This window comes from Emys orbicularis, chromosome 2 (genome assembly GCF_028017835.1).
Source record: "Emys orbicularis isolate rEmyOrb1 chromosome 2, rEmyOrb1.hap1, whole genome shotgun sequence".
NCBI lineage: Eukaryota > Metazoa > Chordata > Testudines > Emydidae > Emys > Emys orbicularis.
Genome location: NC_088684.1, coordinates 21,370,811 through 21,394,782, shown reverse-complemented (window position 1 = coordinate 21,394,782; position 23,972 = coordinate 21,370,811). Strand labels below are relative to the sequence as shown.

General features: G+C 40.5%; 1 protein-coding gene across 1 annotated transcript in view; it reads right to left on the bottom strand.

Moving 5' to 3' along the window:
- Positions 1 to 6,572: 6,572 nt before the first annotated feature.
- Positions 6,573 to 23,972, bottom strand: part of WASHC5 (WASH complex subunit 5) — a 32,550-nt gene continuing 15,150 nt past the window's right edge. Inside the window, exons 11-28 of the mRNA XM_065399131.1 lie at positions 23,850 to 23,962; positions 22,742 to 22,908; positions 21,990 to 22,065; positions 20,609 to 20,719; positions 20,371 to 20,511; positions 18,586 to 18,666; positions 17,492 to 17,593; positions 16,655 to 16,834; positions 15,785 to 15,909; positions 14,885 to 15,047; positions 13,927 to 14,029; positions 13,764 to 13,843; positions 11,244 to 11,347; positions 10,532 to 10,661; positions 10,154 to 10,250; positions 9,008 to 9,161; positions 8,631 to 8,718; positions 6,573 to 6,924 (exon numbers count right to left, since the gene is read on the bottom strand). Of these exons, the coding sequence (XP_065255203.1) occupies positions 6,868 to 6,924; positions 8,631 to 8,718; positions 9,008 to 9,161; positions 10,154 to 10,250; positions 10,532 to 10,661; positions 11,244 to 11,347; positions 13,764 to 13,843; positions 13,927 to 14,029; positions 14,885 to 15,047; positions 15,785 to 15,909; positions 16,655 to 16,834; positions 17,492 to 17,593; positions 18,586 to 18,666; positions 20,371 to 20,511; positions 20,609 to 20,719; positions 21,990 to 22,065; positions 22,742 to 22,908; positions 23,850 to 23,962 (2,072 nt within the window). The 3' untranslated portion in view covers positions 6,573 to 6,867. The remainder of the gene's footprint in view (positions 6,925 to 8,630; positions 8,719 to 9,007; positions 9,162 to 10,153; positions 10,251 to 10,531; positions 10,662 to 11,243; positions 11,348 to 13,763; positions 13,844 to 13,926; positions 14,030 to 14,884; positions 15,048 to 15,784; positions 15,910 to 16,654; positions 16,835 to 17,491; positions 17,594 to 18,585; positions 18,667 to 20,370; positions 20,512 to 20,608; positions 20,720 to 21,989; positions 22,066 to 22,741; positions 22,909 to 23,849; positions 23,963 to 23,972) is intronic.

Sequence of the window (23,972 nt, the reverse complement as noted above, 5' to 3'; positions counted from 1 at the left end):
GGTTGCTGGATTTAAGACCCTGAGTCTTTTGTTCATGGTTTTATGCTTATGATGCCTGCTTGCGGCATTTTCCCAAATTCCCTCCTTCTATTCAAAGTTTCTTTTCTACACTCAGACTCTGTGCCTGTGAGAGGGGAAGAATTGCCTCTAGAGGCACCCAAGGGGTGGTGTATAATTGTCCCAGGTTACCGGGTGGGGGCTCGAGCCATTTTCTGTGTTTTATTGTTGAAAAGGAACCCCTAGACACTGAACCCGGCCCTGGTTGCTGCCGGCTCCACCTGGCAGAAGGGTTACAGAATCCCTTCCTTTTCCTAAGTTTTCTTCCATATATAGACTGGAGTGGTCCCTTAGAATATATGCTAACTACTTATGCTAAACAATCTGTTCCACCTTGCATTTAGCTCGGATGCTCGGAGTACCATTCCCAGACACAAAGAAGAGCTCTGTGTGGCTCGAAAGCTTGTCTCTCTGACCAACAGAAGTTGGCTCAATAAAAGATATCCCCTCACCCACCTTGTTGTGCTAATATCCTGGGACGACATGGCTACAACTGCACTGCCTATTAGCAAAACATTGATCCTGCTTAGATAAAATAGCAATTGTTAACAAAGCAAAAGACTTTAAGGACAGAGAGAAACTGGGCTGGAGGCATCTGGCTCAGGGGAAGTGCAAATAAGAAGATGGTGTGATTGTGTCTTAAAAAAATATCCTCCCCCACACACTGTCACACTAGAGACTTTCAGAGGGGGTGCTCTCTGCCTTCAGTGCCAGAAATTCCGTGCAGGACACTTTCAAAGAGAGTAGGATTGGTTTAAATTTTTTTTTTTTATCAAAAACTGTTCCTGTTTCTCCCTTGCCGGAAATAATATTCTTGTTTCCTATTTTTCCAACGCGTTCTCACTGTCACAATGTTTCCCAGTTGAGAACAATTGTGTGAAGATGGGGCTTCATGTCACATTCACCCTTTTTAACCTTTTCCGGTGAGGGGGGAAAAGAGGGAGAGAAAAAATGGGAAAGAAAAAGGGGTGTGTGTGTGCAGAATCCTGAAAATGGAAAACTATTTTTTGGTTTTCAAAACGGAAAGAAATCATTTGCAGTCAAAACAAAATGAAAATATTTGTTTCATTTGATATAGAAAAATTCCTGTGGGAAATTTTCCATCTGACAAATTTCAAAGAGGAATTTTTCTCACAAACGTTGCACAGGAAATGGAACCAGTTCTATTACTGAGTGATTGGCACTGATAGACCAAGCACTCGGTTTCCTCCCAAAGGGCCTGGTATCCCTGTTTGTATTCAAAGCATCCTCCTAAATGCAAAAACAAGAAATGTTTAAAAAAATTAGCTAAAGGAGGGCAGACACAGGCTGTAAGAAGCAAGAGAAGGGCTAATTTGTGGTGCTGGGACCCTGGTTGGGCATAGGGGCGCATGTTAACAATGCTAGGGACTCCAGGAGACACAGTCATTGCTCAGCTGAATGAAACTCCAGAGGTAGGAGTTTCCCTAAATTCTCCCAACTCCAAGGGTCCATAGGAGGACTGTTCCCAGTCTTATTAACTTTAGTGGTGTCTAAGGCAAGATGGCTGCCATTGGAATGGGTAAGTGTTGGGTATGGGAAGTGGGAAGAAAGCCTGAAGGAGCCAGCATTGGATGTAGGGACATGGTTGGTTGTAGACTCTGGGGAAGGCATTGGATGCTGGAGGAGACTGTGGTACATGTCAGGAAGGCCAAAGATGAAAACAGGAAAAGGGAAGTTAGGAGGTTTTCTCCAAAACACAGCAAAGGTGGTTTCCATGACAGCATCGACTAAATTCTTAGAGACAGCTACTCACTACAATTTCTGTCCTTTCCAGGTGTTGCCAAGAAAACAGAATTCACTGTGTGTTAACAAATGCAGATTCATATCAGGGAGGAATGAATCAGAGCAGTTTAACCTGAAAGTCCTCCCCAATCCAGTGCTGTTCTGGAAATGAGCCCAGAGTGACTCTTCGGAAGGTTCTGAAATGTTTTTTTCTCTTCGACATCATATATTTTGCCTATCTCAACATTTGTGGGGTGAAGCTGAGTCTGTGCCCTGAAACTGCCATAACCTTGTAAGCGTGCTTGAGGAGACCTCTTCCCCAACCACCCATTCCTGAGTGAGAGACTGGGATAGAAAAGTACTCACCTGCTAGTGTAGCTGATACTAATCTTCTCCTCACAATAATATCCAGCTTGCCAGCTGCTAGAGGCCAAGCTTCTTGCAATGTCTTAAACATAAACCTTTGCTTAACAGCTGGAGTGCATTTTCATGAGTCTCTGGTATATTATCTTCAACCTTAGGGGTTTGTAGGACTAGTGAGTGGGGCCAGTCTGGGGGAGAGGGGAGATAGGTGTGTGTAGATGTGTGTAGAGGCTAGGAAGCATATTTTAACAATCAGCCAGATCCACAGGACAAACACCTGTCGGGGTTGGTCTAGCTAATACTTAGTCCTGCCTTGAGTGCAGGGGACTAGACTACATGACCTCTCAAGGTCCCTTCCAGTTCTATGATTCTATGATTGCCCAGTGAGATCAATGGAAATTCTTCTATTGACTTCATTGAGCAGCGGATCAGTCTCAGACTCAGGGCAAACTAACAGCCTTTGCCAATTAAAATGTCCAAGCTCACCAGGGGGAGTTTCTCCCAACTCATAGAAAAAGCTATGGCTGTCAGAGTGGTAAAGACCAATCAGGGTCTCAGACCCAACCATAACAATAACAACATGGAAAGGGTCAGAGGTGAGATCAGGGACGGTGATAAATGATCTTTACAGGAATACTGAATATGAGAAAAGAAAAATCAATTTTGAGTTTGAGTTGAACTTCTGAATCTCTCATGGGTTTTGGGGGTGGGGGGGGGCTTGAAATTAGGCACAATCCTAGAGATGATACTATGAACATAAATAGGAGAATTCTGAGTATTAGAGAATATAGATCTCACCTGAACAGAAATTCTGTCATGGGCTCGCTCTCTTGCAATAGGAAGTGTTTATGCCACACTGTGCAGGAAATGAGAATTTTCATGCGTTAACTGTGATGTCATATATTTATATCACAAAGCTGGTTCAGTATTCAGTGTGTGTAATTAGCACAAAAACTGATGAGGCATATGGCAACCGTGCACTAATTTATGAAAGGTGCAAACACCAAGAAGGGAAAGAAATTTGATAGGGTGTTACAAGGGCATTTAAGTAGGAATAATGGGATGAACCTGAACAAAAAGAAATCGTAGGTTAAATATTAAGAAATTCTTCCTAGCAATGTAATCTGAGTGAAGAATAATCTTTCAATTGGAAATCCATTCCATCCCATCTCATCAATCTACCTATCTCTTAGATAATCAACTCTGACTTCTATGCCTGCTACTTATAATCACTTAACATCTGTCTTTCTGTAGTTAATAAATCTGTTTTATAGCTTACCTAAAACAGTGTGTTTTGGCTGAAGTGCTTGGGAAATCTCAGCTCAGTTTACAAAGGCTACTGTGTGTTCTCTCCACATTGAGGGAGGGGCGGACTGGATAATGAACATACACTGGTCTGGCTTCTAACCAGTGTTAGATGGTACAGTTCTGGGATGCAAGGCTGGGGAGCTGTGGGGAATTGGCTGGAGCTTCCCTATTGATGGTTCATGAGTGGTTGAGGGATCATTCATGTAACTCAGTTATGCTTCCTGGATTGGGCCCCACAGGCAAAGGAATATTTACCTCCCCCAGGTTGTGCATCATTCTGGAGCTTAGACAGCTGGATGCCTGGCATTGGGCTGCAGTGTGCATGCCCAGAGGCAGAACATAGATGCCTTGGGAACTTTTACTGTAAAAATTTAAACTTGCTTGGCACTTAGGCACCTACAGTGTTTGGCAGTAGCTGAGTGGAGGATTGTGAATTCCAGGAGGGTTTGATTGTGGCATTTAGGCACCTAAGGGGGCTGCTCTCAGGACCCCACCCACCCTGGGCAGGTGGAGGGTTCGCGGCTCCCCACAGCTTCCCAAGCTCCCCAGGCCGGGCTCTGCTTCCAGCCTGGCTGGGGGGCAGGGCCTCGCGGGGAAGAAAAGGGGCAGGTGGGCTGAGCCTGTGGTAAAAAGTGGATGGGCCATGCCCCTTGGCCCCCCCTGTTCCGTTGCCCCTGTTTGGGTGGGTATGACGGGGTCTTCGGGGTGCAACCTGGACTGTGGGACCACTGAGCCCTCTATCCCACCAACCTGGGGTATCCCTCTCACACTGCAATGCTGTCAAGCCACAAACCTCTGGCAGGTACTGCACTTACACAGACATACATCACAAGAAGCTTGGCCTCTAGCAGCTGGATATTATTGTGAGGAGGACATTAGTCTCAGCTGCACCAGAGTGTGAGTACTAATGACTGGAAAATGTAAGCAGTTTTGTTCCTACACACTAGGCCTATCCTGCCCCTATTAATTAATGTACACAACATTTAAGAAATATTACAAATACCAGCTACAGCACTCTCTTTATGGAATTGGTAGTTTAATTCTAGAACACAATGACAATACTGAGGGATGGTCACTGAATTAATCCCATCTCTCGAGTGTATGCAAGTGCTTTGTATTCAATTCATAAGTCACAATGAACTAGATTCACAAAAGGACTTAGGTGCCTAAATGTCACAATCAAACCTCACTGGAATTCACAATTCTCCACTAAGCTACCACCTAACACTCTAGGTGCCTAAACTCGGTTGGCACTTAAAAACTCAACACTTGTTAGCAGTGGCCACAAAAAGGTGTCTGGAATACCAGAGTTTTCCCCTTATATTTAGGAAATTACTGCAATAGCTGAGGTAGCCCGGAGTGAGAACTATTGACTTTCTTTTTATGAACAATTTTATTGAGGAAGTGTATGCAGACTATAAACTAAGAAAATTTCTCAGCTTTTAACATGGCATTTAAAATAGTATTTTGTTAAACCAGTTCTAATGAATATAAACCTAATTCCTCAAGATTATTGAAACAAGAACAAAAAAAACTTATCATTCACGGAACTGACACTTGTTCCAAAGACCCTATATCTATACACTCCCTGATGTGTGTCTATAACTGCATAACTGCAACTGGTTCTTTACACATTTAAAAATAATTGTTCAATGTGGCAAGTATTTTAAATATCTTGGGACTGATTTTGATCTCACTTGTAGCAGTTTTGCACCAGTTTAACTGCACTGATTTCAATCGTATTGTATTAGCATAATCCAGGAATAAATGAAAGTAGAATGAGGCCACCTAGAAACAATCCACAATTTTATAAACATATTATTTTCACACCCAATGTTGATTTCGAAGTCTTATGTTTTTTGTTAAAATTATTTCCTACATTATCTTCAACTGGGGTCTTTCTATTACAGTACTTAACAGCTACAGTAAAAGCTCTTTTATCCGGCACTTCACCAACCGGCAAGTTCTATAAAAAGCCATTTCTGATCTGCACTGAAAGTCCGGTTTATAGTGCAGTTGGTGCAGGTCCGGCAGGGGGCTGGGGCGTGGGAGGGGCTGCGGGGTGTGCTCTGGGAGGAAGTTTGGGGCAGGGGGTTGAGGTGCAGCAGGGGCTCGGGCCCTCACCTTTGGTGGCTTCCCGCAAGCAGTTCCCTGTCTCTGCTGTTGCTGGCAGAGGTGCAGCCAGGTGGCTCTGCAGGCATGTCACCTAACACTAAAACATTACCTAGGACTTCTTGTAGCTTTCCACTGTAAGGGAACGGGGGGTCAAGTTTGGGAAACAAAGGATTCCCGCCTTATGTAAATGCTACTTAAGGGTGGGGGGTAGGCAAACAGACTCCTCCTCTCCGTGGCCTGTCTGCCCAAGAAGAGAGACTGCAAAAGGGAAGGCAAAGGGGGGAGTTTAGCCTGAGACAGGGGTCCAGTCTGAAAAGGAATATAACTGGAACTCTAACCCCCAGAAACGTTGCAAATTGCCTGCAACAATATCTACGGTGAGAAATACTATTTTGTAACCAATTTCTTTAGTGAAACTAGCTTAGGTTGCGTGTTTGATTTCATTTGCTTAATAATCTGCTTTGTTCTGTTTGTTACCCCTTTTATGACTTAAAATCTACCTTTTATAGTTAATAAAATTTGTTTTGTTTATTATTGAACCCAGTTTCTGTAATTTCTAACTGGGGAGGCAAGAAGTGTGCACACCTCTCTCCACATTGAGGGAGGGGGCGAATTTCATAATATATCTTTGGGTCTGCACTCCAAGGGAGGTGGACATCCGCGTTCTGGGGCCCATGCTGGCACAACAGATAGACTCAGTGGTATCTCGGCACATCAGGTGGCTTCCCAAGGGGTCCAACCCGTCACAGTAACCTTCACTAATGGACTGTTTATTTCTTTGAGGACCTGATTCTTTGCTCATTGAAGTCAAGGACAAAGCTACCACTCTCTTTAGCAGTACAAGATCAGGGCCTAAATCCTCTTCCAGTGTGTGTTCATCTTCTAGATGGTACTGAGTAGGGAAATCATCATCCGTGAAATAATCCAAATCCACTGCTTTCTATATTATTTTATTTGTGATACAAAAGTCAAACTTTCACAAATAGTTCTTTAGAACATAAAACTAAATGATTTTGTACATAAACAATTACATACAGCATTTATAATGTGCAGTACAAAATGTGTGCTGCTTGGATGTGACAGAAATTGCATATGATATCATGATTTAAACAAGGTTAGTTACATGGACTAGTGCTGACGGTTACATTTTATCCAGAGCTTTGTGGTTATTCCCCAAGACACAGAAAACGCACAGTTCTGAAGTGCTGTTTTTACCTTCCTCTGCCCTCCCCAAGTTCACTGGTTTTGTAATTGCAAGAAGGCTCATTCTTATTTCCGCATTTACAGAACTGTTCTGAATTCATCAAAAATGAAATTAGGCACATGCGCTTCAACCACCTAAAGAAACAGAGAACAGAAACTCTGTTAAGTATTCCATAACAACATTCAGCCATGAACACAGCAAATAGCACTGCCCATGGATATTACCTGTAGGTGTGTGTGTTTCCCCACTACGTAAATGCTCAATGTTATCAATGTGGACTAGCTAGGTTTCTACCACACACACACACACACACACACACACACACACGCTCTCTCTCTCTCCTCCCCCCCCCCCATTCTTTCCTACACAGACATCTGCTTGGCACATGAGTTTGGGTAAAGTTTCAGGGAGCTGTAACTAGCTCCAGCTTAAGTTAAAACATCCCCTGGGATGCTCGAACTTACACCAGCTGTCTGTTGTCCCTATGGAACATATACACTAGTTGAGAATTGGCAGAGCACTGGCGCACTCTGCTCTGCAACCTCATGCCCCAACATCAGGGAGATCTAGGTCAGGCTAAGCCAGCCAGGCGGTGCAAAGTGGCTGGAACCATAAGAGAAAGTCTGGAGCAAAATATTCTATATCTTTGACTCAGGAACACTGCTTAGCAATGCCCTTTCCCAGAAACTTCCCCGCACTTTTCAACTTGTTATTTGTGTTACAGTTTATAGCAAATGGTATTAGACACTCAACTTGTAGTTGAGTCTACCATGTCTAATTCATGCGATGTATACATTATTGGAGTCATAGTAAACTGCAAAGTTAACTTTATAACCCCAAATTGTCATGGCTGCCTTCCATGTCAAACTTTAGTTTATTGGTATCAAGAGGCTGAGAAAGAGGCTTCATTGCCTTAGGTAAAATTTGTTACTGCAGAATTTGTTTTGCCAAATTTAGAAACCACCCAAATCCATGGCTCTCGATTTAGAACCCAATTTATCGGTCCTCATTTCAGAGCGCAAAATATCCATGACCACCACTGTTTTTTTTGTTTTGTTTTTTTGTTTTTGTTTTTTTAACGTTACACATCCCTCACAAACGCAATCACTAGAAGATGGGATGAGCAGAAAGCGAATTCTTGTCCCGAATTTCACAGGAAGTTGAAATAGTAGCTAAATGACCCTTCAAGGTGGGGATGATGTGACAGAGATGGGAGCAATGGTATAAAGCAATCAGACTGACACACAATGTTGCGCATCAAGCAATTTGTGGATTGTATGGACAAAGGCTTCACAGTGGCCTATTCACAGACAGATTTTTTTCACTTTTATATGTCCTTTCAGGTTCCTTATGCTGAGCACTGATAAGGACTTGATACACTTGTTTGACATGCCTAACTGGTCAGTCTTGACAGAGATGCCCTGGTCCTGAGTGAACAGATGTGGTGAAACTGCTAGGCATGACCCCCACTATTCATAACATCAGCATAAACCAAAATTAGCTCTTTTAATAAAGGGCTCTGAGGATTAAGTAACCTTTTAAAAAGGACAGATGAAAACGCACATGAAGGCTAGTCCCCAATAACAGGAAAAGCATCTATTGTATTGACCACCCAATTCCAGGCTCCCATTACAACTAATGGTTGGAAAATGTAAGCAGTAAAAATCTACAGCCAGGGCTTTTAACTACAGTAGAATACTTTGAAAATAATGGGCCAGATCCCCAGCTGGTGTAAACCCATGTACTTCCTTCGGTTTTGATGCCAGTTTACACTAGTTGAGGATATGGTGTATTTTAATGCTATTCCAACACCATGCTGAATCCAAGTTTTCTTACTTACCCTTCTTGGTAACTTTGTATAACGAACATAATCTTCCAGGAACATAAGGGCACCCACTACATCAGCAGGCATTTCTGGTATCTTCTGGCTATAATATACACACACACACAGAAATGAAACTCATGCAGCTGGATATTGTCTTTTTGACTAGCTAAGGTAAGTTTTGTTAGAAAATGCCAACCTCCCACATAACATTTATTCATGTAGGTCAGTGTGCTGTGGGATATCACCACAAAAAAAGACACTTGGACATGGCACCTAAATATATTATTAAACATATTCTAATCAAATTACAGACTTAAAAAAAAAAAAAGAATGTTCAAATAAACAAAGTCTTACACGAAAGGGGACATTAAAATAAATGTGAAAAGAGATACCTTGTGCACTGCTCCATTGTTGAGCGAATAAATTGACCAATCAGAGCCAGAAATTGTTCAGTGTATCGTGAATGAAACTGTTTCAACAGAGTGAGGAGCCCAAGCACTAAAGGGGGCCAGTCAATTGGATCTGCTGGCTTTTTGCACACCATTCCTGAAAGGAAAACACCACATTTTCCCCTCTATGGTCACAAAAACATCCTTTATAATCACAGCCAAACAAGAGTTATTCTCAAGAGGTTTCATGCTATTCCTGTTTTTACTTTTCATATGTTGGTCCCCTGGCTTGGGGGCATCAGCTCAACTTTGTCAAATCCAACCCCAGCCACTCCAAATCCTGAAGGGCTCTCTCCACCTTGTAACTCATACGGGGCTGGCAACATGGCTTTTCACTCTAGTTAACAGTCATACAACACCAAGGAACTAGATCCCAAGTTAGGTAGTTTTAAACTAACCAATAGGAAGAGCCTGAAAGAGGTAAGTTTCTAACTGGGGTGTAGCTTTTTAGAGAAATGGGGTTGGGAGGAGGGGAGATACAGGGCTTATGGCCACCTAAATCTAAAGAATGAGGAGCCATATTCTTATTTTCTCTTGCACTCTTCCCCGCATCCTGTAGGGCCCAATCCAAAACCCAATTAAGTCAACTGAAGTCTTTCCATTGACAAAAATGGGGTTTGGATCAGGCTCACAGCTCCAAAGCTTTCCTGAGTTACAAAGGTCAAGATGAAATCTCAAAACTTACCTCCCAATCTAGTTAAGATGTTCTTCTAGTATCTAAGTTCTCTGCCACATTAGCAGAACCCCATAGCTAATGGACAGTGATACATTTTCTGCATTACTTTACTCACGTTAGGTGAAGCAGTTGGTGGTGCATATTACCTATATTGTGTTTGGCCTTGGACATTCAATTATCACTTAAGTATTTACAAAGAGGTCCTCTGTCACATCACAATAATTGACATATTGCAGTTAAACAGTAAGTTATAAATGGAGTTGTTCATAGAGAGGCCAGAGAGGGTCTAGTTTGTGCTATATATAAAAATAAAAAAATCTAGCCCATCCATTTTAAGTCTAGAGCTGAATATCTTGACTACATCTACATTTACCCAGAGTCCAACTGTATTTATGTAATCATTTATATAATACCTAGATTTTTGTTGTACTGAAGTTTTGGCAGTTGGGCAATCAGAAATAGGAAGTTGACTGTGGGGAAATATGGAAGTCGTTTCGTAGTTATATATATCTGGGAAGAAAAAGGAACACACAGTGTTTACATGCTTATTAACAGAAGCTACACATGAGGAAACCAAAATAACACAGAGCTTATTTGTATCAGAGTAGCCCACGAAAGCTTATGCTCTAATAAATTTGTTAGTCTCTAAGGTGCCACAAGTACTCCTGTTCTTTTTTTAAGAATATAAGAACATTGCTAGCTACATTTATAGCAAATTAGACAAAAATAAAATGTCTGCTTGCGACTCAATGTATGTACTGGCTAATATCACACAATAGCATGTATCAGACCTTATTCAATGGGTTATGAATGCCAGCTGCTTCCAGATAGGCTGTGATTTCATACAAAAGTGTGTTGTCTTCTTTAGGGTACGGCAATGACGGATTCTGATAATGGGCTTCAATGTCAGCCAAGATTGCTCTAAAACGATAAAAAGATAGAGATCAACTTTATATATTTCATTATAAATGGATAGTTCAGTTAAAATAAATAATAATAAATAATAACAGGCAAGCCTGAAGTCATACTGCAATTGAAAAACATAGGTCATAATAACAAAGTAAAAAGTTGCAGATATAGAATCTTTGGAAATTGTTACAAACAATAATCAAAGAAAAATAAACTGCTCTCAGTTTTTCAGATGCCCCTTTTACTAAGGGCATGTATTTCAGTGTTAGCATCAGCCAGGATCTGCACAATTAGTAGAAGTGAGAAAAAGCACAGAATATGGTGAAATTTTTACAATGTCACTGTTTATCTCTCTTATCTAAATTTGACCTGCATTTCAGATATATCCAAATATTGAATATATTCAAAAATTGTATCTCTTCATTGGCATTTAAATCAACAGCTAGTTGCGTCAAATTGTTCCTGAATTTGCCAGTGGTTATCTGAATCCGAAACTGTCAAAACTTTGCCCAATTTTTTTTTTTTTTAATTTGGCTCAATTCACAACAGCAATCACCACCACATATAATGCTATCAAAGCATTCTGCTTCTTACTTATTGAGATTTTCCAAAGCAGCTGCCAAATGCTTGGAGTCGAACCTGCAGGAGTAATTCAATTCATTGGTAATTTGCCGTCTTAAAATCTGCATCTGACCAACCTGTAAAGAAAATAAAAATGAATAAGAAAGTAGTGAAAACAATGTTTAATTTTTCAAAAACCACAGAGAAAACATGGTTAACAGTAGCAACTTACATTTATAGAAAGCCTTCTATCTAGAGAAACTTAATTCCTTTACAAACTATTTTATATATCAAGCATCTGCCCACCAACGAAGTTGCACCCTGCATCTAGGTGAAATGTAGCAGCCTTTCTATAGACCAGAGCAGCTGCATGAGAGTGTAGTTTAAGACAGAAATTTGAACTAGTGATTCTCAAGTGTTTTCATACTGTGGGCCATTTCTCAATATAGCAAGAGTTTCAAAGCACATCTCCCCTCCTGTACTCTTCATCCTGATCCCTCCTTAGCCTGTGCCATGTATACTGCTTGGATATATGACAAAAGAAAGTATTAAGGGGACAAGGTGAAAAGACCCGTGACGTGAGGGATGCAACTAGTTGCTTATGTCATCTGATTTTGATCTGTGCTGTTTATTCCCTCTCCCAAATACTTAATCTCCTCTAGTTGCCTGCAGTCTTCATTGATCTCTAAGTCACTTTGCACTTTGAGTCTCACATGTGTTTAATAATAGAGTCATAGGGTCATTGATTATGGTAAAATGTACACTAACAAAACACCCACCAGACATATAAGTCAGCAAGACATGGAAAAGAGAGGTATTTGTTAGAGTTTAGCAGGTCAAAAATAAAAGCTTTTGGATGCCCTCAAGAGATCCCTGGACAGAGCTACAACAAACTGCAAGTATAAGTGCTTGCATACTGTCAAATGCTTCACCATTGTGATGAAAGCAGCTCTGAGAAATCCTGCTTTATGCCTGAAGCCGAAGAAGTCATTTTAAGCCAGAAAGTGTTATTGCTCAAGTTGGTATTTGGCCCAGACACCAGGGATGAGTACCCCTCCTCTTGCAGAAAATACCGTGGGATCATTAATGACCGCAAGCGGCCAAGATATAGGTTTTGTCTTTTCAGAAACACAGCATCTCTAGCAATGCAGCTATGTGATTTGGAAATACTAACAAAGAAAAGATTCACCAGCATCGCTTTAGGCAGCACCTTGGGTTTTCCTTAGAGAACTCCCAATCCCATAACTGACTTGGCTCAGTCCTGCTTAACGTGCAATACACTACAGGATCACTGGAAGAGGCAGAACGATTGCTGATTCTACTTTTCTAAAATAATTAGATTAAAATATGTAACTGTGACAGTCTGTACCCCTATGTTCACCACTTTTACAAGACTATGATAAACATTGTACCAAGTATGTTTTATCATTTGAAAAATCATAATCTGCTGATCACTATTGTCCTGGTAAAATATGTGCGGCAACACTGCATGTAAAGTTATAAGATTCCTCTGTACGGTATTACCAAGACTTGTTCCAAGTCTGGAGGGAGCAGCCACAAACCAGTTCCCCAAAGACAAAAGGTTAGCCAACGCATCAGCCAGGTGTCAACAAAATCAAATGTACCATCGCCTGGTTAAGTGGCCATTCTTTGGCAGGAAAGAGGATGTGGGTGAAAATCTACATCTTGACAAAAAGACAGCTGAGGGTTTCCGTCCACACAGACTTTCTGTCTCCTGAACCTCAGCTGGAGATGATTCTCAAAGAAGAGAAAAAGCTACAAGAAAGGGGAGCAAATGCCCCAAATGATTCCTCCCTTTCTCCCCACTCATGGCATCGACAACACTTGAAGAACAAAGGAAGCAGCACTGGACTGGGGGAAGGATCCTGAATGAAAGGAATTCAGCCAGTAAGAGTACTGAAACATAGTGACAGACCCCTTTGCTTTGAATTCACTTACCTTGTTAAGTTAGGGATTAGCCGTGTTTTACTTTTATTTTCTTGTAATCAATTTTGATTTTTATGCCTCATTACTTGTAATCACAAAAAATAGATTTTTAAGTAATTAATAAACTTGTTTTATCTAAACCAGTGTGTTTGGGATTGAAGTGTTTGAGGAACTCCATTTGGGATAACAGGATTTGTGCATATAATTTTTATTAAGAAAATGATGGACTTTATATGAACTTGTATTGTAACAAGGAGCGAGCCGGGCAATACAAAATTATGAGGAAAGTCTGGGACTGGGAATTTGCTGGTGTTGCTCTGCAGTGTAATACATGAGTGGCTGGTTATAGCACTCAGAGTATAACTGGGAGTAACTTACATACTGGCGGCTGTGTGTGAGCAGACCAGGAGTAGTAGCTCTCACAGCGAAGCAGTGTAAAAGGCACCCCAGGTTGGAGAACTGAGGGGACACAGCTGTTCATCAGTCCAGATTGTACCTTGGGTAATGTCCCAGTAACAAACACCACAGTTCCTGAAATGCACTGTGCTCAGCAGTAAAAAAAAAAAAATATATATATATATATATATATATATATAACAAATGTACCTTCATTATGGCATCAAGATATGCAGCCCAGATCTTCTGAGTTTTGGCAACTGCTGCAGAATAAATTTTGCTAGAATTTGCTGCAACAAAGAAATGCCGAGTAAGTACATTCAGAAATCCTATAATAACTAACTTTCCAGGAGCCTGCATCTGAGGCACTTACCTACAATTCCTTTGAGAGGGCTGACCACATTCATAAGAGATTTTAATGTTTCCTGTACAGTTCTGTCTCTTTGTATATTTTTCTGAAACATACTGAGGAAATTCTAAAAACAAATTAGCAGACATTACACACACACACAAAACATGCTTTATCTTAGTAGCACAATATAGGCATTATAGCAATGAGATCAACATTTTCTAACAGCAATTGTGTTGTTATAGGGAGAGTAGAGTAGAAAAATTCTCCCGGACACAAGGCTAAAGAATTCCATGGTTAATCTTTCCACTTCACTGGTATTAGTCCACCAACCTGCTGCTCCCATTAGTGAATAACACTTGAAGAACCAACCTTTTGCTTACATTACTTAACTTTTAAGGAAGTACCCATTTCACTTATACATTAAAGTGTTTCATTAATTTTTTGCCAGACCATAGTATTAATTTAAGCTGCTTTGGAGTTATTTGGAAAAAAAAGGACTTGGTTTCAAGTATGGATGTGATCAGAAAAAGATTATGTAGAATTGACACCTCCTTATTTATTTCAGTAAAAACAATATACCATTCATTTAAGCACAAACAATCCAATTTTTTGGGGGGTGGGGAGTGGGGAGGAAAGGAGGCTGATGCAAGGTCAACATTAAATTATACCAGGACACCAAAACTATACCCCTCTAGTACTTTGTCCCCACACGTCACCCATTTAACCTGTAAACTACTGTAACAGCACTTACACCAGAGCAACAGCTCTGACATTTCCTTCATCTGATATCTAAGATTTTATCTTTGTGACGAATACCTGTTTGGATTCAAATGTGTTTGACACAAAAACTCTTCTTATAAACGGCTGGCAAGAGTGATCAAACATTACAATATTTGTTTTTAAATGGCAAATAGCCACTGAAACAAATTACTGAGCAGAAAGACAGAATGTTCCTTAAAAATGGAAGCTCAAAAGTTACCTGCAGCTCCTTCACAATCATGAAACAGAGCAGTCTGTCTAGACCATTCAGACCAAATGTGCCTAAAGTGTCTTGGATCTCTGAGAAGAGGCGACTGTTAGTTACTTCCTGATGAGTTTTCATATCATACCATGTGTTCATTTGGTCAATGTAACAGGTGACTCTAAAGGAAAATTCAGAAACAAAACAACTTTTTTAGAAGTGCTAGGTGGAGTTTCTAACAGGCCCTTGTGTCCCGGGACCTCTTGGTGCCAACTAGCAGAGGGCACAGAAGTGCATAAGGGTTACATGGATCCCCTGGGTCTGGTATCTATATACTAGTTTGCCAAAGCGTGTCATGTAAGGTCTCTAGTGAAAGCCTGTGTCACAGTGATCCTCCATCATTGTGAAATGTATGGATGGATGATAGATAAGGAGTTAGTGCAATGGTTCTCAAACTTTAGTACTGGTGACCCCTTTCACATAGCAAGCCTCTGAGTGTAACCCCCTTTATAAATTAAAAACACTTTAAAATATATTTAACACCATTATAAATGCAGAAGGCAAAGCAGGGTTTGGGGTGAAGGCTGACAGCTCGCGACCCCCCACGTAATAACCTCGCGACCCTGAGAGGTCCCGACCCCCAGTTTGAGAACCCCTGAGTTAGTGGGGTCCATGTCCTGGGTCCATGTCATCTGATTTTTTTTTGCTAACACTTTAAAGCATTGTTCCTGGACTAAATCTTAAAAGTACAGGAAAGATTTGGGAAAGTTCTTTGTTCTGAATATTTAAACAGCAGAGACCACCACCAAGGAAAATTTATACTGGTTACAAGGGAGCAAATATGTCAGCATTACAAAAAGGGGATTCAAATAATGCAGTGCATGAATTATAATGCAGTTTGAGACACATGGTACTCACTTCGGGTCTGTAATCCTCAGTATTTCTCTGCAAAGCCGACCAATAAATGTTATAGATTCATCCACAGGTGTGAATTTGGGTATTGGAATATGAGTGGACTGGTATATACTTTGCCAGTCTTGAATCTGAAAAACACATTTTAGAATAATTTTTCAACTCTGTCCTTGGTCCCTTTCAATTTGGCTTCAGAGAATTATTTTGCTTTTCTTGAAAAACAACAGTGAACAGGAATCTGTACAAGAGAGGTCGAAGAGAATTGGTAAGGAAGAATGGGGCTAACATGAATAAGGACAAGTAACACTAGAGGATTATATCTTTTGCTTTTATACAGACTATGCATTTGCCCTTTTGCTAGCTATGTTCACAAGTGGGTGTCTGGGCAGCTCTCCAGCTTTTGTCATGATGATCAGGTAGCAGCCATATCCAATGCAGCCTATCTATTCTTCCAGGATATGGGGGTTAAATAAGGGCTAGGCTCTTGTTTGGTTCATTTTCTGTTACATTTCAATTAGTATTTCTTGTTTTTTTGGGCCGGGTTTAGGGAGGAGAGGAAGGGTTATTGTTGATTTTATTGTTTTATGACTGTATTTTAAAATAGTCCTAAACTATAAGATCTTTGGGGAAGGGACCATTATTTTGCTTCGTGTGTGTACAGTGCTTAGCACAATGGTATCCGGATCTCTGAACAAGCCAAAAAAAGCACCAATTTTTTTCCTTTTACATGTCCAGCATATGAAGTTGATAATCAGTCTCAATTTTGTCTGGATGGAGCATGCATAATTAATTACACATTCACTCCTGTGGCATGAATGTCCAAATTTAAAGACATTTATGAACTGTAACAATCTTGATCAACCAGCATCACTGTACCTTTGTTCTTAGGAAGTTATTGCACTCCTGTTCCACGTTATAGTTGATAATGCGAGACACTTCTTCCTGCCAAATCTTTAAACCATAAATGTTGACATAATCCTGGATGTACTCAAAAGATCGATGGAATCCGTCCATGGTAGCTGCCATGTCTTTCAGTTTTGGCATCAGTTCACTTGGCTGTAGAAAAGGAGATTAATTAAAACCCCCCGAAGAGGCGGTATACAAAAGGGATGGATAATGACTTGTTTGTAAGTGTTACAGTGGAAAACAACCTAACAAAAGTTCAAAATGTGGTCTATTTAGGCTTTTATACTGTGCCAGTCTAAAGGGCATATGGGCACCAGAATTGAACTGTTTTAAGAAACTTATCAAAGGTTAGTTGAAAATTCAATTTATTAACACAATCATAGTATGAACTGAAATGTTCACAACTTCCAAGAGACATGTCCAGATTACTGAATCTCCCGTTCCAGGAACAGTTGAGTGCTTCACCACCACCTGAAGCAGCGCAGGGAACTGTATTTCTTAGAGAGACCCTTTATGTGGGCTGAGGTGTATTATCAACTGTTGTGGGAAAACAAAGAACTCTGAACTCTGGGTTGGTAGGTAAGTGAAGAAAGGAATTTAAAACAAATTTGTTACAAGAGTTATACCTACTCGTACTGATTCCCTTCATGATTTGTGATTTCAGTTAACTGTATTTCAATTTCACATTAAACTTCTTAAAGATAATATGAAATGCTAGAAGCTATTTGAAAAGGTCCAGTACAGCAAGTTCCAGTCAAGTTCACATACAGAAAGAAAGTAACAAAACCAACTCTACTTGTACAGCACCTTGGCTCTAGGGTTAAAGGTGAGTCCCCTGTGAAGAGCCAGAGCTACTCGTTTGACTAGCTCCTTCCTTATTCCATCCTCTAACAACTGCTTTGGATCCACCTGGGTAAAAGAAAACACAAGATTTCTCTGAAAGTCAGAAAAAAGGATTTTCTAAACATACATATAAGTATTTAATCTAAGAAACACCTTACTTTTAAATAATGGTGTGATGTGCGGCAGCAAGTGAACTTATCAAGCAGTGGTGAACTGTGTATTATGACAGGTTTCAGAGTATTACGAGCCCCCTCTAGTGGCTGGTCCACAAGAGAATAACTTCTAATACTTCTAGCTCAGGGGTCGGCAACCTTTCAGAAGTGGTGTGCCGAGTCTTCATTTATTCACTCTGATTTAAGGTTTCGCGTGCCAGTCATACATTTTAACGTTTTTAGAAGATCTTTCTATAAGTCTATAAGTCTATTGTTCTATGTAAAGTAAATAAGGTTTTTAAAATGTTTAAGAAGCTTCATTTAAAATTAAATTAAAATGCAGAGCCCCCCGGACCAGTGTGAGTGCCACTGAAAATCAGCTCGCGTGCCATAGGTTGCCTACCCCTGTTCTAGCTAATAGAGTTACTTCTTTAAGTCAACGTATTTGTGCTCAACATCCTAACTTTAAACATTTCCGATGACCCTTGGGAAGGGGGTGTTATACATGCGGCATGGCAGAGCAGAGCACACGTAAGAAGTTTCTACTGTCTCGACACCACTAGCAGTAGACATGTTCTTTACATGTAGGAAGAGTGGATCCCATTCAGATGAAGAAACTGCTCTTTAAAAAAGCTTTACAGTAACATTAAATGTAGAATAAATACACCAAATACTAAAGCCCTTGGCAAGTCTGTGCTCAATTGTAGTTGTGGGCATTCAGCACCTCTAAAAAGTAGGCCATTTATTTAGGTGTCCAACTTTAGGCACTCAAGTTTGAAAACTTTTGTCAAATTATTTCCTGTTTCTCTTTGTTTTTGCTTGTAAGCTTGTTTGAGTGCTGATTTTGGAGACTGTTATGGTTAAGTGTTAATTGCCTTCAAAGAGTTACATCCACGGTGACATTACCTTGATGATACCAACCAAAGTGGTTTTCATCATAAGGATACCTTCGGTGAAAATTGAAATAGCTTGGGTTAGCTTGGCAACCTTTAATGAGAGGAAAGGAAACTACTCATTAAAATGTAACAATAATTCAGGTACAATCACTGCAAAATAAAATAAATAATCAAATCAATTCTTGTTAAGTGCAAACTTCCGATTTTACAGCAAAGTCATTTTTGCTCTTTTTAATAGATGTGATTTATTCAGAATGGAATAGTTTTTCCTTTCATGTAAATTCAGGTGGGTCTTTTAAGAGCAAACCAAGAAACAAAGGTGTTTCTTAGAGGTTTAATAACTATGAGGGAGATTTTCAAAAGGCACAAATGACAGGAAGGTGCCATGCTCTGTCTAGGTACACAATTCAAAGTTATATAAAATGGAAATAATTGTTTGGGAGTCAAATGGTGGCACTGCTTTAAATAAATTGTTTTTAAAAGTCATTTCACAATAGTGATGGTTGCCAGCAACAGGCCCAATCCAGCAGTCCTTATTCAGACAACATGCCTCTTGACTTAATAGAATTTAGTGATTTTGGTCAACAGTCTAATTTTTACATTTCTAGTGTACTTGTCTACTATTAATAATCATATAGAGAGTATGCATGTGCTTAGCACTGCATGATCAAGTAAGCCAGACTTTTTCCTGAGAGAGCTTAGAAGCTAGTAGAGACAACAGGGTTGTGAAGAAGTCATTACTGAAGGCTTTGTGGAAGAAGAGCATTTTGAGGAGGGATGGCAGAGGAATTACTACTTGAAAACAAAAAAACAAAAAAGAAAAACCCAAAACGTCCTCTATCTTAAGGTTTAAAGATGATGACTAAACCCAGTACGTCAATCTGAATTTCAGTTTAATGTGAATGCACCAGGCGTTTGTATCAGTTAGACGAAAATAATGCAGATTTCAGATGTCAGGGCAGACTCTTACTGAGAGAATCAATCAGATGCAATGACTAGGTGAGATATTTATACTTTAGGCCACATGCTGTCATGTTGCACATGGAACTCCTGCTGAGGTCAGTGGGAGTTTTGGTAAAAACTGCAGGAAGGACACAGTGTATATTACAGTACTTATTTATAGTTATATTTTAAAGAAAGTGATTTTAGTGTTTGTGAAAGTTGCCAGACTGTCGGCAGTGGAGAATTAAGTCCTCTATCCACAGAACTGTTTCAATCCAAACAGCAATATAAGTTTCTCTATGTCCCATCGTCCACATGCCTCAATCTTGACTCCACATCTGAGGGTCAGAGGGTAGCTTAGTCTTGATGGCCCATTCAGTCCTTAACCTCTCTGTTGTGACCTTGAATAAGGGCACTGTGGTGATGGGTTTTTTCCATGCTGGTGATTCTATTGAGACAAAGTGGGTGAGGTATATCTTTTACTGGACCAACTTCTGTTTGTGGAAGGGATAAGCTTTTGAGCTCCACGGAGCTCTTCCTTGGGTCTGGAAAAATTAACTTGAGTGTCTGAGGTGTTTTAAACCTCCACAGTTTAATTTATTCCCCTCTTCTACAGAGATCCATACTTTTAACCTTTCTATTATGAGTTTTCAGTAGAACAAAAATGACTAGTTAGTTGCCAGGAAATCTGGGATTCACTCATTCCAACACTAGTCAACTTAAATTCTTACTCAGTGGACAAGTCCAGCTCTAGTAGGAACAGGTGACTTCAATAGAGTTGCATCTACTTACACCGGGGCTAAGTTTAGCCACTATAAATTGTACTTTTCAGTATTCTGAAGTTCAACTGCACCTCATATCGTGGCCCAAGCTGAGCATAATCTCGTAGTTTGTCTTTGTCGAGACGAGTAGGTACTTCAATAATATCATGAGTCTGAAGCTTTATAATTTTGAGAAGGGAGGTAAACATGCTTTCTGGAATGATCTGCAGAACCTTCACAGAAGAAAGCAACACAGACTCAGTGGATAATTTTTAAGTGTTAGCAAAAGCAATTCAGGAATGAAACAAATACATCTCGGTAAACGCCTACCTTTCTTACATAGGAAACCAACTCGCCAGAGTAATACTGCGATACACTGAGCAGGTCAGGGCTGTTTGCTTGATTAATACGAAGCAGTGGCAAGTCAAGAGCAGATGCAAGCTAGAAATAAAATGTATAATACTTTAACTGCCTCATTTTGAGATTCTGTTACCAAATATACAATTTAAAAATCTCTAATTCCTCATGAGCCTCTAAAACCCAGAATTCAAGCTGTCATTCTCCTGCTAAAGAGCAATGATACACCACCGTCATTTTCTCCTGCTAAAATATCTTTTAAGAAAAAACACTTCTGAAGCTGATGACCCTACATTCATTTTGTTCTTGCTTTGGTGGTTTGCAGATCATGGGCAGCAGAAGAAATCATTTTATTTTCTTATGGTCTCGTCCTCCTGCCCCATGTACTCATTTCCCTCAATCAAAAACATTTCCCATTCTTAATATTGCGGTGAAAATGTATCCTTCTAAACCAATGTCAGATCTGCCTTATGGCAGATTAAGTGCATCAGCAACATCGCTTCCATCATACATTCAGCCTCCTCTAGTTCCTGCACAGAGAGCCACATCTGTGTTCACTAAAAACACCAATGTCTCCAGCTAATGCTATTAGATAACTGGACTAATTATTAGGGAAAGAGTGTGGCTTAGAGCAGTGATCCCCAACCTTTTCTGTGGGGCGGGCGCCGGACGACTAGCTGCTGAGGATCGTGGCCGCCGGACAAGCAGCTGCCGAAATGCCGCCGTGAAGCAGCAGCATCAAGAGGCGTCGCCGCCGAAATTCGGCGGTAGCGCTTCTTGACGTTGCCGCTTCTCGGCGGCATTTCGGCGGCTGCTTTTCCGGCGGCCAGTAGGCGGGTGCACATGGATGCCCCGGTGGGCGCCAGGGTGCCCGCGGGCACCGCGTTGGGGACCCCTGGCTTAGAGGGTAGAGTGCTAGACTTGACCTCAGAAGAGCAGGGTTCTATTCCTGGCTGTGCCACTGGCCTGTTGGGTGACTTAGGGCAAGTCACTTCATTTCTATGGGGCTCAGCTTCCCCACCTGCAAAATGGGAATAATGAGACTGACCTCATTTTCAAATCTACTGATGAAAGTACTGGGTATTATTAATATGAATAATTAATTATTAATATGACTGGGTGGTGTTCCATATTTAAAATTATGTACAACCTGTATTTAAAAAAAACATTTAAGTCATTTTATTAATCTATGAAAAGTAATGGTAATCAGAACTATTCACGTATGGTCATGTACGAGTGGTCATGTATACGGATAAACACTAAGGTCTAATTAACAGAGGAGTTAAACATGGAATCGTATTGTTGGCATACCTTCAATGATCAAATAGGAGCCATTCATTTAATTCATGCTTACCTTTAGGAAAGTAGCTCTGAGTTTAGTTACCATTGATGGGCTGGCTCTTATGCTTTCTTGCATGATAGATGTGAAGCTGGAAAAAAAAGTAAAAATATCAGGTCCATCATCTTGAACTATTTCTCTCTTGTACCACAGTCTGATGCAGAAACTGCACATGGAGTCAGTGGAGTTACACCACGAATGAACTTGGCCAACAGAGATGCCTTTTGGGACAACAGTTCAGTCAATGTAAGGTAAGTGGTGCAACAAGATAAGAGAGTGTCAGACACTCAGTAATACCCAATGCTGCGATGTGCCATTTATACTCTTGTGGCAATGGTTTGTCCATTTGTTTTTGGTCAAAACAACCCGGGAAAAAATCTGGATCCTTGTTACCTGGAAACCACTTAACAGGCTAAACCTTGGTCCATTTTAATCTTCAAAGCTGTTATAATTGGGTTAAGAATAGATAGCAAAATTGTAGTATCATGTAACCCTCTCCTAGAAACAAGCCCAACAAGGGCCCAAAATTCCCATTCAAGGCAATGGGAGTTGACTGCTCAGAACCTCACAATATGGTCCTAGGCATTGCTACTTAGAACAAGTTGCAAGAGTTAACAGCATTTGCAAGTTTTGTGCAAAGTTAGGAACTGACATGCATACAATTTCTCTTGAATGGAAGTAGTCCTACTTCAACAGTGATAAATGGGAGAAAATTAAATAAAAGGAACACAAGATTGAATTAAAACAAACAAACCTTGGTAACATACCTGTCAATTAACTGCCAAGCATAAGAAAGATCACCAACTATCTGCATGGTGATCAAGACCTCTTCTTTAATGTTGATTGTTCGTATCATCTGATGGAGAAACTTGCGGGTATCAGCCAGAAACTGACAAACTTGCAGATTAGATTCCAGCTGGTGAAATTCTTGGACCTGTATTAAAACAAAGTCTCCATTTGTCTTTTTTTTTTTTTAAATTTCCTCCTTGGACGATCTGACAAAAAAGATTCACTAAGTTTACAGTATTTTTCTTGCTAAAATAAACAGAACATTCATCAAAACCCTCTCTTACTTTGGAATGTCACTAAGGGTACGTCTACACTATCGGGGATCGATTTATCGCGTCTACTGTAGACGCGATGAATCGATCCCCGATCGCTCTGCCGTCGACTCCGGAACGCCACCATGGCGAGAGGCGGAAGCGCAGTCGACAGGGGAGCGGCGGCTGTTGATCCCGCGCCGCGAGGAGGCGAAGTGATTCTAAGTCGATCTAAGATATGCAACTTCAGCTACGAGAACAGCGTAGCTGAAGTCGACGAATCTTAGATTGATCCCCCCCACCCCACCCCATTGTAGACCAGGCCTAAGGAAGCAATTTCATTTAACCAAGTGCCTACATACCTTGGGAGTACTCTGAGACACCATGCTGAAGTGTCTTTTACCTCCTGGAAAAATGGGTAAAGGTGTTTGCTCTTGTGTCCTGGCCAAATTCTAATATGGATATTTCTCTTTTGCCTCCTAAATTTCCCTATGCAGTTTCAAATAGATTTGGGTTTTCTTTTCACATCCTTTCCTAAACTGATGTATAGCACTTACCAAGTTCTGTTTAACCTTAGTTTTATTTTGTCTTAAAGGCTACTGAACTTAATGGGGGGAAAATTGATTCCTTTATAGCCCTTATCCTGCAAACAGATCTTTATAGGTGAACTCTTATGATCATATGGAGTGGATTACAGAATTGGGGCCTGTATTCGTATATGGGGTTTATGTTAGAAAAACACGTTGTGATCCGTCTGGTTGAAAGGCCAACATAAGTGTATCAAATGTGTTTTCCAAAGATGCTATACAATATGGCTCCAAGTCCCTGTCTTTACCTCCTCCAATGCCTGTATCAGTTGTACAGTTTTTCTGCCTGCTGCAGTGGAGTCGTCATAGTTTAGAGACATTATTTGCTTGGAGATCTCTCTGAACCAAGCCTGCAGGTTCTCTGTTTAACC